The sequence below is a fragment of the Peromyscus californicus genome, unplaced genomic scaffold, assembly GCF_007827085.1.
Source record: "Peromyscus californicus insignis strain IS unplaced genomic scaffold, ASM782708v3 Scaffold_18__1_contigs__length_77618521, whole genome shotgun sequence".
Lineage (NCBI taxonomy): Eukaryota > Metazoa > Chordata > Mammalia > Rodentia > Cricetidae > Peromyscus > Peromyscus californicus.
Window position 1 is genome coordinate 27,307,682 of NW_026294480.1, and position 15,273 is coordinate 27,322,954.

The 15,273-nt window shown below is 43.8% G+C and overlaps 1 protein-coding gene across 1 annotated transcript in view; it reads right to left on the reverse strand.

Moving 5' to 3' along the window:
• Window positions 1–10,806, reverse strand: part of Slc45a2 (solute carrier family 45 member 2) — a 28,802-nt gene extending 17,996 nt beyond the window's left edge. Inside the window, exons 1-2 of the mRNA XM_052743120.1 lie at window positions 10,422–10,806; window positions 8,218–8,394 (exon numbers count right to left, since the gene is read on the reverse strand). Of these exons, the coding sequence (XP_052599080.1) occupies window positions 8,218–8,394; window positions 10,422–10,806 (562 nt within the window). The remainder of the gene's footprint in view (window positions 1–8,217; window positions 8,395–10,421) is intronic.
• Between the last annotated feature and the right edge of the window lie 4,467 nt (window positions 10,807–15,273).

A 15,273-nucleotide genomic window follows, 5' to 3' on the forward strand; every position in this document is an offset into this window, starting at 1 on the left:
CCAGATAAAAACAATATCCTTACCAACCACAGCATCTAGAAGGAAAGATAACTCAAAGAGTTCTGATCTCTGATGATGGGAGATAGCTCCATTGACAAAGTGCTTGTCCCACGAGCATGAGAACTGGAGTTCAGATCTCCAGCACCCACATGAAGTACTCGTCAGGGCAGCAGGAGCCTTCAATTCCCCATGTGGGAAGGCAGACACTATGGTACTTGCATCTGTTAAGGGGCCCTGAGAAGTGAAAGGGGAAACAGTCACAAGTGGAAGGAGTCAAGCATGTGGAAAGGCCTTGCTATATAACAACCTGCTTCAACCTGGTGTGGTTTCCAAGGCCGGAAGGCCCCAAAGCCGTTGCTAGTGGATTCAACAGAATGTGTGCTTTAAGAACAAGACTGTGCGGGAGTCTCAGAGCATTCACAGTGGGTGCACATGTGGTAGCCAACCACTTCGGCAGTGATGGCCCAGCTTCTTGGCAGACTTTCTTGGGGTTGGAGAGTGGGGGGTGAGAAAGAGCTCTCCCTCCTCTGAGTGAGGGTGGGGGCTTGGAAAACTGGGACTAGAAGGGACCCCTATAAGGCAGTAAAAGTTCTGTGAAGGAATGGCTGTGCAGTGAATCTAAACAGATGATGAATTCGTTGTGTGCCCAACTCTGTTCTACTTGTCACACACAGACACAGTCAGTCCTTGAGACATTACTTTGAGGAAATACGCCAGTGATTTGCAGTCGCTACAACCTATGGAGTTGCCACTAGCAATGCATTAGTAAATTATGAACCACTGTTCATGGGGAAAATTCCGGGTGGAATTCCTGGGAGCCTCCCTCTTGTCACATTTTTGGTTCTCTTTAAAGATACTTTTACTATAGTCCATTTACACCACAGCCTCCTTGGGCTTAGAAACATTAGACAATGTTTCATCACTACACTCAAGGCCACTGTAGTTTCCTTTGGGGTGAGATCTCTAGCCTTGCAATGGTGATCCTCCTGCCTCTGCCTCCTCAGTGCTGGAATGATAGTCCTGAAGTACCTTGCTTAGCTACTCTGGGTCATTTTAGACAACAAATTCTCCAACACGGGGCACAAAAGTGTGAAGTGCATGACACTAGATATGCCTTTAAAAGATTTCTATTTACAGAACATGATCATCAAAACAAGGAGACATTCTGTCTCCTTGTTTAAAGACCCCTTTCTTACTATATTCTATTAGCCCAGGAACTCAAATGGCAACGTGCAAATTAGCTGACTCAGATATTCTCCCTTTCTATAAAAGTCTTCAATGCAAATACTGGCTTTGGTATCACCTATATAATTCTGGAGTAGACAAACTTGTGTGTATGGACTCCAAAGATAATAAGCATCTCGACTCTATTGGATCTTTCTGTTAAGATGCAAGGAAGCTCGGGTGTAGAGAGTTTGCAGCTCAGAGCTCATCCCCTGCCATCACCGAGTGTGAGCAAGAAGAGCAGATGGCTGGAGGAAGCTGAGAATCCGAGGTCTGAGGGAGTCTTGTAAGTGGATGAGAGCTGACTCAGTGCTGAGTTCAACCTGACCACTATGATGTGGTAGGACAGAGAGCACCCAGTAAATGCCAGCATGGGCAGATGTCACTCGACTTTCCCTTCCAAATCTTTGCTTTATACACCACCAATGCTTGGATGCAACCCCTGAGAAAAGAAATGGAAACAATCCCAATCTGATTGAGGCCAAGTTCCGCCTGTCTTGTGGCAAGGCCCTTAATATAGAAGCAACTAAACTGTTTGCCTTTTTTCAGATTCACATCCATTTTAGACATAACATTTCATCCAGTGTTACCCTTTGCTGTTACCTATACTACATGCTAGAAAATTTTCCGTAAACCATTGTCAAAATCATATTGTTCTTACCCCACCAAATAAATGCCGGTAATATGCAAAGTGCATTTGCCCAAGATTGCATATACCCTGAGGTCCTAAGTTTTGTTCCAGCTGGAAGTTTCTAATTTGAGCTAACATGCCTAATCCAATAATGGTTCATGCAAAAGCATCAACTGTCATTATCTCATCCTTTTTTTAGAAACGAGTTTCTCGATTTTGGCACAGAAAATGGCTCACTAACCTAGTTCAGAAACTCCTCGTTTTCTGACAGGACTCATAAAATCTGGCTCCTTTTTCTTTTCTTGACTAAGGATTAGAAATGAATAGTTTTCAGCTCATTAACTTATCTGGTTCTTGAGCCATTTGTGAATGCCTACAGTTAATTTTTCAAGTCTACAGAACTAATATTTATAACTCTTACGTGCTATTGCATCAAGGTGAAATCCTTTGTAAAACGTTCTAGCACTGCCTAGTGTTGACCCAGAAGAATGGCAAACTGGTACTGGAGATAAGGTGCTGAGGGGAAAACCCTTTTAATCCACACTGCAAATCTCAGCCCAGTTCTCTCTTGCTCCAGCAGCTGCCTTGGTGAATATTGCAAAGCCAAGTAATTTTACAGGTGCACCTGGACCTCACGTTACCTCAGGGAACCAAACATCTCCTGAAACCAACTTGGGTTAGTGGAGGTGAATCTTCCATCCCTCATCTCCCCAAATGAAGAGCTCTGTCTGAGATGTCCTTTGCAAGGCTCCCTGAGGACCAGGGGAGATGGAAGGTAGAAGCCAACTCCATAATGTCTGGGCTGCACATTTAATAGTATTTCCTTCCTTCTCCATGCAATTAATTTCCAAATAAACTGTATGTCCATATTCCTGGGGCTCAACTTTTACAGGAATCCAAACTAAGACAGCTGCCACATCTTCAGTTAGGTGTTGGTTCGTTGGATTTTTACCCAGTCAGGTGGCCTTGGGTCAGTCACTTTACCTCCCAGCATCACAACTTAACCATTGTGAAAACTGAGGATGTTAAACTAGAACATTCATCACACCAACAATGTCTAAGGCCCTTCCATATTCTATGCACCGTTGAAAGCTCTGGTCATAGAACAATGAAAAGGAAAGAAACTCCCGCCAGCTGGGGGTGAGGAAGCAGACGAAGAGACCACAAATGAATGAAGGAATAATGTGAGCTCATGTGTGAGCACGGGATCTGCGATCAGAACAAGGAGGCAAAAAAGGCTTTTGGTATCCAGGGACACTGTTCTAAGTGACGAAGCTCTGCCAGGGATATTGTGTCAAGTGACAAAGCCAAGCATGGAAAAGTATATATATGGCAAGTGGAAGCAAAAAGAAATTGAGCACATAGATATAGAGCATAGACTAGTAGTCAGCAGAGGATGGGGGGGGGGGACAGAGGGAAGTTTGATAGTCGGCATCTTTCCACAGTTAGATAAAAAGAAGGAAGCCTAATAGTCTATAGCACAGCCAGGTACCGACATCCTACAGTGATTTGTTGCAGAGCTCAACATAAATAAGGAAGAGTTTGAAGGATCTCAACCCATTGAAACAATCGGTAAAAGGGGGGAAATGGTAATGGCCCTACAGGCATTGAAGACATGATCACACTGAACCCTGAAAATGTAGATGCTGAGTTTGAAACGGAAAGAATTAAAGTGGAGTGGGGGAATGTCTGGTTTCTGCTCTGGCTGTGTCCTTTCCAGGGCTCCTGGGGGAAGAGATATGAAAGTTCCCCACAGGCACAAACTTCAAAAGGAACCGAGCTGATGAAACAAAACCACGAATCCAACAATTATTCACGAGTGAGGAAAAGTTGAAATAGCCCCAAACATGAAAGGTAGTTCTTCCCTACCAAATAAAAAGTTTGGTTAAAGGGGCTCTATCTGAAATTCATTTTTAACTCTCTTTTTAGTCTTTAATTATTTGCCAAACAGAGCATTTTATTTTCACATGTTAGTATTTTGTGCACACTTTGAAGTACTTTTTTGAAGTTAGAAGAAGCCAAGCCCACCGAGTTTCCCCCTCTCCTTCTGAAGGAATACACAGGGTCAGCTTCTCCCTGAAGCGTTCATTTACAAATACAACTTTTGCAGATGGAAACAGAGAAATTAAGTGAGCACACATGTCTGGCATTTGACTCTTTGCACATCTCTTTATTCTGGGCATGGGCCCTTTTGCCAGTTGGTTTGTGACTAACATCCTAGACTCACAGGTTGGGTCGGGGGAGGTGGACACAAAGTTCAGACATCCAGAGCCTGTACTGCAGCTAAGGGGAGGCAGGATTTCCCAGCCTGCCAGATTCAAGCTTGCCACCAACAGATAGATCGATCTCACTGCCCAGGCCAGTGCAGTCTGAAGTTCAATTTAGCACAAATGTACTGGGTTAGGAACTCTCCATATAAAGAAGACACTTCCTACCAATAAGCATGGATTTGTTGGCTCACTGGGCTCCACTGCCTGAGCTGATCTCCACAGTGACTGGCCTGTATGCTGAGAGGCTAAGAGCATGTCCACCAAATCCATTGCTGCTCCTGCTGAGTCAGGGCTGGAGAGATAACAGTCACTTTGTAGTGGAAGAGACAAAAGGCTTGGATAAAATAGCTCCCTAGGGGACAGTAGAAAAATTCCTTTAATACTCCCCCCCACACACACACACACACACTCTACGTGCCTGTTTACATACACAGAACAAAGCATGCTGTATTTCATGAGTGGTCCAGTAGTGTTCGTTATGAGTAATGCAGAGAACCATCATCAAGTAGTTAGAGACCTTGGAAACTAAGATCTAAATTGGGTGGGACTCCAGAGCAATGCCCTAGAAGAGGAGGGGTTTGATCTTGCCCTTCTGTTGGGGAATGGTAGACTTGCTAGAAGCTGTCCACACACAGTTATCTCCCATAGGACCAAACACAGGCCCTGGAGACACTGACATATAGAGTGTCTCAAAGAAAAATCAAGAAATCAAATGTTTCTTTAAGAACAAAGTGCAGTTATGTCTATATTTTTTAACCATTGGCTTTCTTCTATTTAGTAAAAATGCCCCTTCTCCCTTGGTAATGGATCCCAATTTGCTCCGGAGAAGTATGTGCCCCTCCCTCCATCCCTAAAGATTAAAAACTAAACAAACCCTCACTTTTCAACCTCCAGAGCCTATTAGATGATCTAATTATGCTCAATAAGAAAATCACACACACACACACACACACACAAAATATGTCTGTGGGGAACAGAAGGCTCTTGCTTTCCTCATCTGAAAAGACAATGTAGGTTCTTCCCTCTTGCTTTGTCCCCGACTCTCCTCTCCATCCCTCCTGTCTTGAAAGAAACACGATGGAACCATAGCAACCAACATGTTTCCAAGAGGCACCACACCGACAGAGGAGCCAAATACAAGCCAAGTTGTGGCAGACACGGGCTGCTGACCAAAAGCCACCATGTACTCCCTCCCTCCCTGACTTGTTGTTACTTAAGAAAAGTAAACCCACAGAGGTGTGGAAGCCACTGAGATGTGAGCGTGGTTATGGCCAAGCCCTTTCCTAGGCTATGCATTCCTTGAGCACCTGCCACCCACAGGAGGATGGGGGAAGAGTCAGGGTGTCAATGAAGCATAGTGACTCCAACTGGATGATTGCAAGTAGCTCAGTAATAAGCACAGAACGCTGACCATCTCTTTATCCCACCTCCCTCGCCTTCTCACTCATGTACACACACATTTTCTCGACATCGTTCCTCATTTCGTGAAATGCATGGCACAACTGGAGTGGCTAGAAATGTTCTAAAACAGGAGGAAGAACAATAGCAAAGGCCAAGCTCGAGATTGTGTGAAAATGACCCTTTGAGAATAGACTGATCTTTTCACCTGAGAAGTATTACAGAGTTTCCTCACTGTGGGGCTGAGCTTTCCCTTGTCACCAGCTGCTCTTCCCACCAAACCAGGGGCTGCAGGTATTTTAGGAGACTTTAAAAGAAGCATTCCGCAGAAGGACCTGAGAACCACTGGAATGAGACCCAAGAGTCATGGTCTTTAGACCACAAACATAAAAAATGGAACATTAAAAAAATACTATTTTTATAAAGAACTTTTGTGCTCTTATGTTTATTAAAAAAAAACAACAACAACCAAAAAAAAAAAAAAAAACCTAGACTATCTCCAGTATGCTGAAAAGGAAAATGCAGGGGACTGGAGGGAAAAAAAAAGAGGAGGAAAGTGGGTAGCTCAATCAACATTGCATCTTTTCCTAGGAGAGCTGAGCTTGGCAATGGCCATTTTATGGACTAAAAATCTGTCCTTGAGTTCATGTGCTGACGTCCTCAACCCTAGTGTTGTGCACAGGGTCTTTAAGGAAATGTAGACAGTTAAATGAGACTGGGAGCCTCAGTCGAACAGAACTGATTTTCTTATACAAGAAAACAGCCCAGGGGGCAGTGAGAGTGACGTGGGCGGCACATGGACAGAAGCGAAGTCATGTGAGGACACAAGAAGACGGATGTTTGCAAGCCAGGAAGAGGCTTTGCCAGAACCCACCGCCACCAACGTGACCTTGGATTGCGGTCCTCCATAACTGTGAAGATTACCTTCCTGCTAGTCAAGCCAGCCAGGCAGCAAGCAGTCCTGGGGCACAGCAGTCCAGGCTGACCAGAGAACCCCCAGCACTGCAGGACGTGTGAAGGGTGAGGCGCAGCCCCTTTCTCCCACCCTGGAGAACGCCTTGGTATCCGTCCACTCGATAAACTTTTGCACTTGGATTGAAAAGCAAGCTAGAAATGAAGTCTAATTGCAATTTAGAAAAGAGTAAAGGGTCTTCTCTTTAGGAGGAGGTGGGAATTTCAGAGTGCTTTTGATCTCTAAAGGGATTTTCTGAGTGAGCCAAGACCTTGAACCCAGAGAAAAGAAAGGGAGAGGATCTGGGAGGAGTTGGGAGAGGGAAATGAATATGATCAAAATGAATTATTTGAAATTCTCAAAGGGTAAATAAAGGTATTATTAAGATAAAAAGCGAAGAAAGAAAAGGCAGGCTCCTTCTTGCGTTAGGTTAGTATTTATTTTGAACATCTGCAATGGGACTGTCGATGGCCGAAGAGCCAGCGGCAGAGTGAATGAAACAGACTTGATGTCTGTGCTGGAAACAAGTTGAGAATTATTCAGAGCACGGAGAATATGGGGGGATTAATGGGCAATAAAGCTTGAGGTGCGGAATGAAAACAGTTTATGGGGTGGGGTGTGTGGAGAGAGATGACTTAGTGGTTGAGAGTGCTTGTTGCTCTTAACAACACAGGGAAAATTCGACGGGACTAGACACCCAGGTGAGAGAATGAGGTCGCTGAGCAGTAAGAGCAAAGGTGAGGTAGGAGTTTTCTCAAACCCTGGCTTTGTTCTGCAGCATTTATACCTCCTGAGACACGGAGGCCAGAGACCACCGACAGACAGGGCTCTCTGACCCTGCACCTTCCCCCAAAGTGGTAGGATCAGCTCGCTGTACGGGAGGCAGCCTCATCCCTTCAGTTTCGCTACTCAAATATTTGCCAAAATGACAAAACTAGACTCGGTGGCTTCCACGTGCAGGAACTAACCTTGGTTCTGGAGGTAGGGCCCTACATGGCCAGGGAAGGAGACAAGATGCTTCCAGACTTACCTGCATTTGGCTTGACTATGAAGACAGTATGACAAAGTGGCCTGAAAAGGCCCCTTGGTAGATATAGAAGTTCCCATGGCTTGGGGTCCTGCCTTCACTTGGCATGCTAACAGGGGCTTGCTCATCACTGCCTCGCGTGCTACCAAGCACTGCTCAGGAAATGGCCCAGTGGCAATCAAGGGAGGCTGGGCACAGCCCCCACCCCCAGCAATGGAGAGAGCCCTCTCTGCCCACCCAACACGGACATCTTGGGTCCTTACCAAATAAAAGGCAAATTCCTGGGCCCCATGAAATGCACCGAATCAGCCTAACTAGAGAAAGGACCCAGAAACCTGTTTTTTTTTTTTTTTTTTTAACACATCCCTACGCAAGGCTGGTGCTGCCTGGTGAGTGCCTTAGGCTGGATGCGCTAAAGAGAAGGTTCAGTACACAGGGCTCCTTTTCACTTCAGCTGTACATGTCTCCACAGCGTTCTGAAGAAACCTCTTGTTTAAGTAAACTTCCTTTTCAAGAGCTCTGAAGCCCTGGTCAGAAGCTTACTTTGTTCAGAGAAATGAACTGAGACAGAGCAGAGCAGAGCGCGTGATGGGCACTTCCTATCAACTGATCCATTCATTCAAAAGATGCCAAGCGCAGAGACGCTGGCTGCCTTCCATTGAAGTTTCTTCTTGTCTGCAAAGCTGAAGGAGAAACTTTCTGGAATATTCCCTACCTGTGAAGAGGGCATGGTAGTGGAGGCCCTTCTCCTTGTCCTGGTGGGAGCAGACGTCAAACAAGTAGGCTTTGATAGGCCCATCAATGAAGTCAGCAGAAAAATCGAAGAGAACCACACCTATCATCGTGATGGTTATGGCCCAAACCAGCTTCCTCCTGGGGTTAGCAACCAAAGCTGAAACAGAACAAACATTTGTCTTCCAAAAGCATGTTTAGAACAACCTATATATTTTTATTTCACTTAAACTGCCATCAGATCATCCCTTTTTGGTTATGTACTTTTCTTTTTACATCTAAAAAAATGGTGCTTTTTTTTTTTTCATGTTTAAGAAAGTATGCAACTGAATGCCCAGGAAAGAAAAATTTATAGGCAGAAAGTAAATTAGTGATTGCCTGGTACCTGGTGCCTAGGAAAAAGCAGAAAATGACTTCCAGTGGGTAGTGGGTTTCTTAGGGGAGGGGCATGAAAATATCCCATAAGTACACAGTAGTGATGATTGCTCAATCTTAGGACTATTCTAAAGAGCACTGGGTATATACTTTAGCTGAATACTCTGGGAGTTTAATGACATCTTTTTGCATTAAAAATAATAATGATGTGAAATAAGCTGAAGAAAATCCTTTAAATCCTAGCTCCAGTGATGGCTACTCTCCGAGGCACCTCTTCTTGCATGTGCAGGCCCACAGTTGTACAGAGCTGCCCAAACACAGGGCTTCTCACACTCTGGAATGCCCGACTGCCATCTGAACCATTTTGTCAAACCACGGATTGCTGTCAGTCAGTGGTGGCGCACGCCTTTAATCCCAGCACTCAGGAGGCAGAGCCAGGCGGATCTCTGTGAGTTTGAGGCCAGCCTGGTCTACAGAGCGAGTTCCAGGACAGCCAGAGCTACACAGAGAAACCCTGTCTCAAGAAAAACCCAAACCCAAACCAAACCAAAACAAAAACAAACAGACTGCTGGCCCTATTTCCCAAGACTCTGACTGGGCAGGTGTAAGCGGGGGAGTGTGACAGCTTGTAACTCTATAACCCCATGATAACACAATTTTGAACACCCCATGGCAAGTGTGATCATGGAGTATAAACATTCTATCCTCAACCAACTCTCCCCAGATCCTTCTATTGGTTAAAAAGGCCCTGTAGTACTTTTCACACTTAAGTAGGGTCCATGCCATCCATGTGCTCTATTCATCTACCCAGTCAGCCAAGAGTGATATACTGTTGTGTCCCTTGCCTATATTTTGTTAACCCAAGGATAGTGTTCAATATATAAACATATTTGACACATTCCAGTATAAAAGTAAGTGAAAAATAAGTCTACCCTCTCTTTCTTACCTTCAGTACGCATCTTAAATTTCCTAGTTATTTCCTACATTTCCATATTTATACATCCTTCCTAATCAGTGGTTCACAACCTGTGGGTCACAACCCCTTTGGGGAGGGTTACATATCAGAATGCTGCATGTGAGGTATTTATATTACAATTCACAACCATAGAAAGTTACAGTTCTTGAAATAGCAAGGAAGTAATTTTATGGTTGGGGTTCCCCTTAACATGAGGAACAGTATTTAAGGGTCACAGCATTAGGAAGGCTGAGAAAACCACTGGCCTAAATAGACACAAATAATAACTGCTTATCCTGTATCATAATCACTCATTCTACTGTCATAAATGGTCTAAAAACATGTGCCTCTTCATAATGTCCTTTTCAATGTGCTGCCACCAAGTACTTAGGAATTAGTAGCTGGTCTGTAACTAGAAATACTGCTTTAACACCAAGTTTGTTTTCCAGAATTCGCCATTACAAAGATGTCCCCAGAGCTGACAGGGTACTAATGAAAATGTTATGCACCCAGAATTAACTCTTATTTGTACACAGCAGGTGACTTGTTATTCATGCTTGAAGCTGGACAGTTTGATAAAGTATTCCATGAGACATAATATGCTCAAAAGTCCTTCAACTGAAAAAATAAGTAAGACTATTTAATTTGGTGAAAGGGATAAAAATTCAATCCATTTTAAAGCCTTACAATAATAAAAGACAATGTTGTGATGTTTCTGGGAGTCATTCAAAGGTGGAAGGAAGTTTACTGCATGTTAGGAGAGATCTTTGATTGTAGCCAGTTTCCTACAGGCATTGAAAAATATTGATGACATTTTACCCTAACAGTTAACTATTAGGCCTGTGTACTCCACTTACCTGATACAACAGCATCTCCATTGAGGTACAGGGCCATCCCCAAGAGCATCATAATGCCCAGTGTCAGGATGTAGGGTCTCCGGCGGCCCCACCTGGCCCTGCAGTGATCACTGACTGATCCCACCACTGGTTGCAGCAGGAATCCCAAGATGGGGCTTAGGAGCCACACCATGCTGTACAAACTCTTGGGCAGGCCCACGCTGAGCAGAACTGGAGTCACATAGGCTGCCTCCACCGCATAGCAAAATTCTCGGCCGAACATGGCCATGCTGTGCATGACGAGTCTCCCCGTGGATCTCTTGGGTTGCTCCACAGAGCCAAAGGGGCAATCCTCGGCTAGGGATTGATAGGTACAGGGGTCAGTCTGCCCATTGCTGCCACTCATGACCACAGAGAGAATAACCTTTCTGCGGGGCCCTCAGGTCTGTGCTCCAAACTGGATCTGACATGGAGTTTGTCTGAGCAGAGATGGGCAGGCCGGAGGAGGAGCTGAAATTCTTTCATGCCTCCAAGATCACAAGTTATGATGAGAAGCAAGGCGGGTGTTGGCACTTGGAAGCATGACAGAGATTAGCTGTTGTGAGCCCTCTGACTCTTTAGAATGCTGCTGTTTTTCTAAAGACCTTCTCCCCCTCCTTCCCTTCCCCCCCCCCTCTCTCTCTCACACACACACACACACACACACACACACACACACACACACACACACACACAATTGTACACATTGTTTCCATAGTTTTCAAATCATGAAGTATCCTACACAGAGACTAAATAAAAATGTAAATGACCTAATCATTTGTATAAACTTATTTTTATAGACCTGGATAATCCCTTTCCATGAATTTACAATTTCTACATACAGCTTTAAAACATGCACATAAAATAAATATTTTAAAGAAGACAAATTAACCAGACTTAAAGTGGTGAGTAGTGAGGGGTCTCATCCTTTACTCAAATCATTAACTGTCACATACACCCCTGAACTCTTCTCTCATTGCACTCAGGACATTGAGATAGTTCAGTGTTTGTGATAGCCTTCGTTGTTTCCTTAATTATATCCTTCGATTAGCCTTGATCATAAGGACAGAGATCAGGTTGATTTATGGAACCCCCAGCATGTAGCCTGGCACCTCTTAGGGTCCCCCAAAATATTTGTTAATAAATACAAGTTGAATGAATGGCATATATGCGGGCTATGTTTTGTGCCAGTCACTTCCTACTTTGCTTAGATTTTATGGGACTACATTTCCCAGGCTCCCTTGTGCTCTGCCTTCTAGGTATATTTGGCTAACAGCAAGCATTGGTAAAAAGCCTGGGTGGAAGGGAGAACAAGCATGATCCTGTTTACTTCATCAGTTATTTTTGGCATTGACTGCACGTGCACTGTGAACCTACCTTCTATCAGTCACACTGGGTGCTGGGTCTCCTTGACTCCCCACAGCTATTGTTCCTGCAGCCCTAGGTGTGACCCTGCCTCCTTGATTCTGCTCCTGTCTGGATGAGCAGATACTATCTCTGTTCTTTATCGCCAGTGCAATCCTCTAATTAAATTGACTGTTTTAAAGACTTCAAGTGGGTCACATTTTCCTTACTGGACCCTAATAAAAATCCTTGGTAGGAAAAATATCTTAGAAGAAATGCCTTTAAAAATGGTTCAAGAACAAGGTATGGGGTCGGAATGTTAAAGTTCTAATTCTTGGAATGCCTCTTCTAACGCACTTCCCTAGGCAGATCCTAATTTGATGTTTCTCAAACTGTGTCAAGGCACCAAAGATCACACAGAACACACTGGTATATCTCAGAACATTTAAATTTTGAAATCAAGTTGCTGTAGAATATTATTTTAAAGTGTGTTATGTGGTGCTGTATTGTGTCCCCCAATATACTGTGTACCCCAATAAATTTATCTGAGGATCAAAGGAAAAATCCAGCCACTATAGTAAACATAGAAGGCTTCTAGAACATTAAGAAGTGAACTAAGAAGGGTAAGGACCTTTTGTATCTGTTTTGTCATCCGAACAATAAGGAAAGCTGCTTTCCTGTCTTCTTAGGGCCTATGGAAGAACAGCTTATATACTGTATATGATGGCCCTTACTGTCTGTCTACCCAACATCCATTCTCCATCTGGATGGAACTTGGGTTAGATTCTGGAACCCACATGTCCCTCTCACACCTAAGTGTGTTAGGAAGCTGAGATCCATGGCAGCTCCAGAAACCAGATGGATTCTCTTACTGTCTCTACCAAACATTGGTGTAAGGATGGCAGTGATTTCATTCAGTCCCGAGACACAGGACAAAGTTAATTCAGGCTTGCTGGGACCTTCTCTTCCAGGATGTATAGATCCAGGACTTAACTACCAGCCTAAGGGGATCTATGTCCAGAGGGTGGAAAGCTCAGAGAATGGAAAATTGCAGAGAAATAAGGCCAGAGGGTCTCTATGCAGCCAACCCTAAAGCTCCTTATCCCTCTGGACTCAAGAGTTGTAAGTCAAAGCATGTCCTCTTCTGTAAATTGTGTTTCTTGAAGCAGAGAGCACCTGACTTCATGTAGGGGAAGAATTTTGCAAACAATAAAATGCAATGCCATTGTTACCGAAGCCTAAGATGTAGCTGGAAGGAAGATATGGACACAGATACGTGGTCTGAATGCATCAGTCATCTTTATGTCCCTAAATACAATTTGTCCCTACAATTTGTGGCATCTCATTACTTCCAATATGGCACCATCACAAGAGTGAAAATACATATTGAACAATGTGTCCGAGAATATAATTCCTCTTTCCTTTGACTTTCCTATATTCAATTGCCTGCTTCTTTTCCATCCTTCTCAAAGTTGCTGCTTTCTCCTTTCTGACCAGATTCCTATGTCTAAATCTTCAGTTTTTCACACAGAGAACTTTACTTTTTAAAAAAGGAAGTATATTTTTGGTTGTGAGCCTAGCCTAGCCTTTAACGGTGGCGCACGCCTTTAATCCCAGCACTCGGGAGGCAGAGCCAGGCAGATCTCTGTGAGTTCGAGGCCAGCCTGGGCTACCAAGTGAGTTCCAGGAGAGGCGCAAAGCTACACAGAGAAAACCTGTCTCGAAAATCCAGGAAAAAAAAAATAGGAAGTATAGAATGTTCTTCAGTTCCAGATCTCCAGAAAAAAGGAGAGCACACTTCACTAACACGCTACTCACCTTACTTATTTATTCTTTAAATTCACAACCTAAAATAACTTCATTCACTTCGTGTAATCACCTAAACATAGAAATCAATATCTACATTAGCTCATCTGATTAGCCATAGATTTTTAACCAATTTGCATTTATCTTTTCCCTAACCATTCCACTGAACTTTTTCTGAGAACATATTGTAATCGTAACCATGATTTAAAAAGACTTGCTTGGTTCATATCTCTTAGAACAAAGCCACTTGTTATGGTTTTAGTGTCTTTTTGTGTATGTGGGTGTTTTTTTCTGCATGTATGTCTATGCACCACATGCATGCCTGCTGATGATGGAAGCCAGAAGAGGGTGGTGGATCCACTTGACCTGGAAATACAGACTGTTACGAGCTGCCATGGGGGTGCCAGCTCCTCTGGAAGAGCGGCCAGTGCTCTTTACCTCTGAGCCATCTCTCCAGCCTAGCGATTGTTAATCTCGATTGCCAACAGAACTGGATTTAGAAGTCCCCAGGAAATTAGTGAAGCACGTCTCTGGGTGTGTTGATGAGGACATTTCCATACGGGATTAGATCATGAGGACTCTCACCTTATGGTTTAACCCCGACAGATTTATGACATGGATAACCTCTTGGGAGGCAGTGGAGCTGTGGGAATGGAGCCTGACTGGAGATGCTGGGTTGCTGGCATGGGGGTGCCTCCTTGGGGGGCTATTTCATGCCTTGGCTCCCTCCCTACTGTTGCTCCAGCTGCATTCTGCTTACCACAGTCCTTGCCTTGATGGCCTGAAACCTCTGAAACTCAGCAAAAGTAAACCATCCCCGATACCGCCTGTCTCAAGTATTGAGGTCACAATAGCAGGCAAAAGCAACAGAAACTAAGCAAGGTGGAGCCTCTGAATTGTAAGTTATGTGCAATCACATGGATGCTTTATAGAAATGCAAATGTGTGGGAATCACCCTTGCCCACTGTATCAACTTTCTGGGGCCAGGGCCCAGAGTCTGTGTTGGCAGACTCCATAAATGGTGTTTTTGAACTAGATATAAATACTACAGCCATTAATTACCCCAGGAGCTCGTGGCTTAGTGAAGAATTTGTAAATCATAATAAAAAGTAATTCCTATCCTTGGACATATAAAGAGTACAATGGGAATATAGCAAGAGCATAACAGAAAGAATGAACAATTTCTGAGCTTTTACAATATGTCAGGCACTTCCAAAGTATTGAAATGGACATCATATGGGAGAGTGAGATTTGAACACATGACCTTTCTGACATTATAGCTCATATTCACTGTACAAAATCATCCTAGAGTTGAAAAGGGCAGGAAGTTTAACAAAGAAGGCTGCATTTGAGTCAACACAAGTTTGCTAACCAAGTGGCAGGAACAAAAGGTGTATTGTTAGTCCTGGAAAATCATGTGCTATGTGGAAGGAATGGAAGCAAGAGAAACCATAACATGTAGACATTTCAGGTGGTCCATGTACATGGCTGCAGAGCAGGAGCTGAGGATGGGATTGATGATCTGGGTAGTTTTACTATTATTCTCGTTTATTGTTATTGTTGTTGTTAAGATTATATTTTACCCCATAGGAGAAAATGCACTACTGCAAAATTTTGCAGGACTAAAAAGGCTAGTCTTGCAAAAAAAAAAAAAAAAAAAAAAAAAAAAAACCAATAAGGTAAT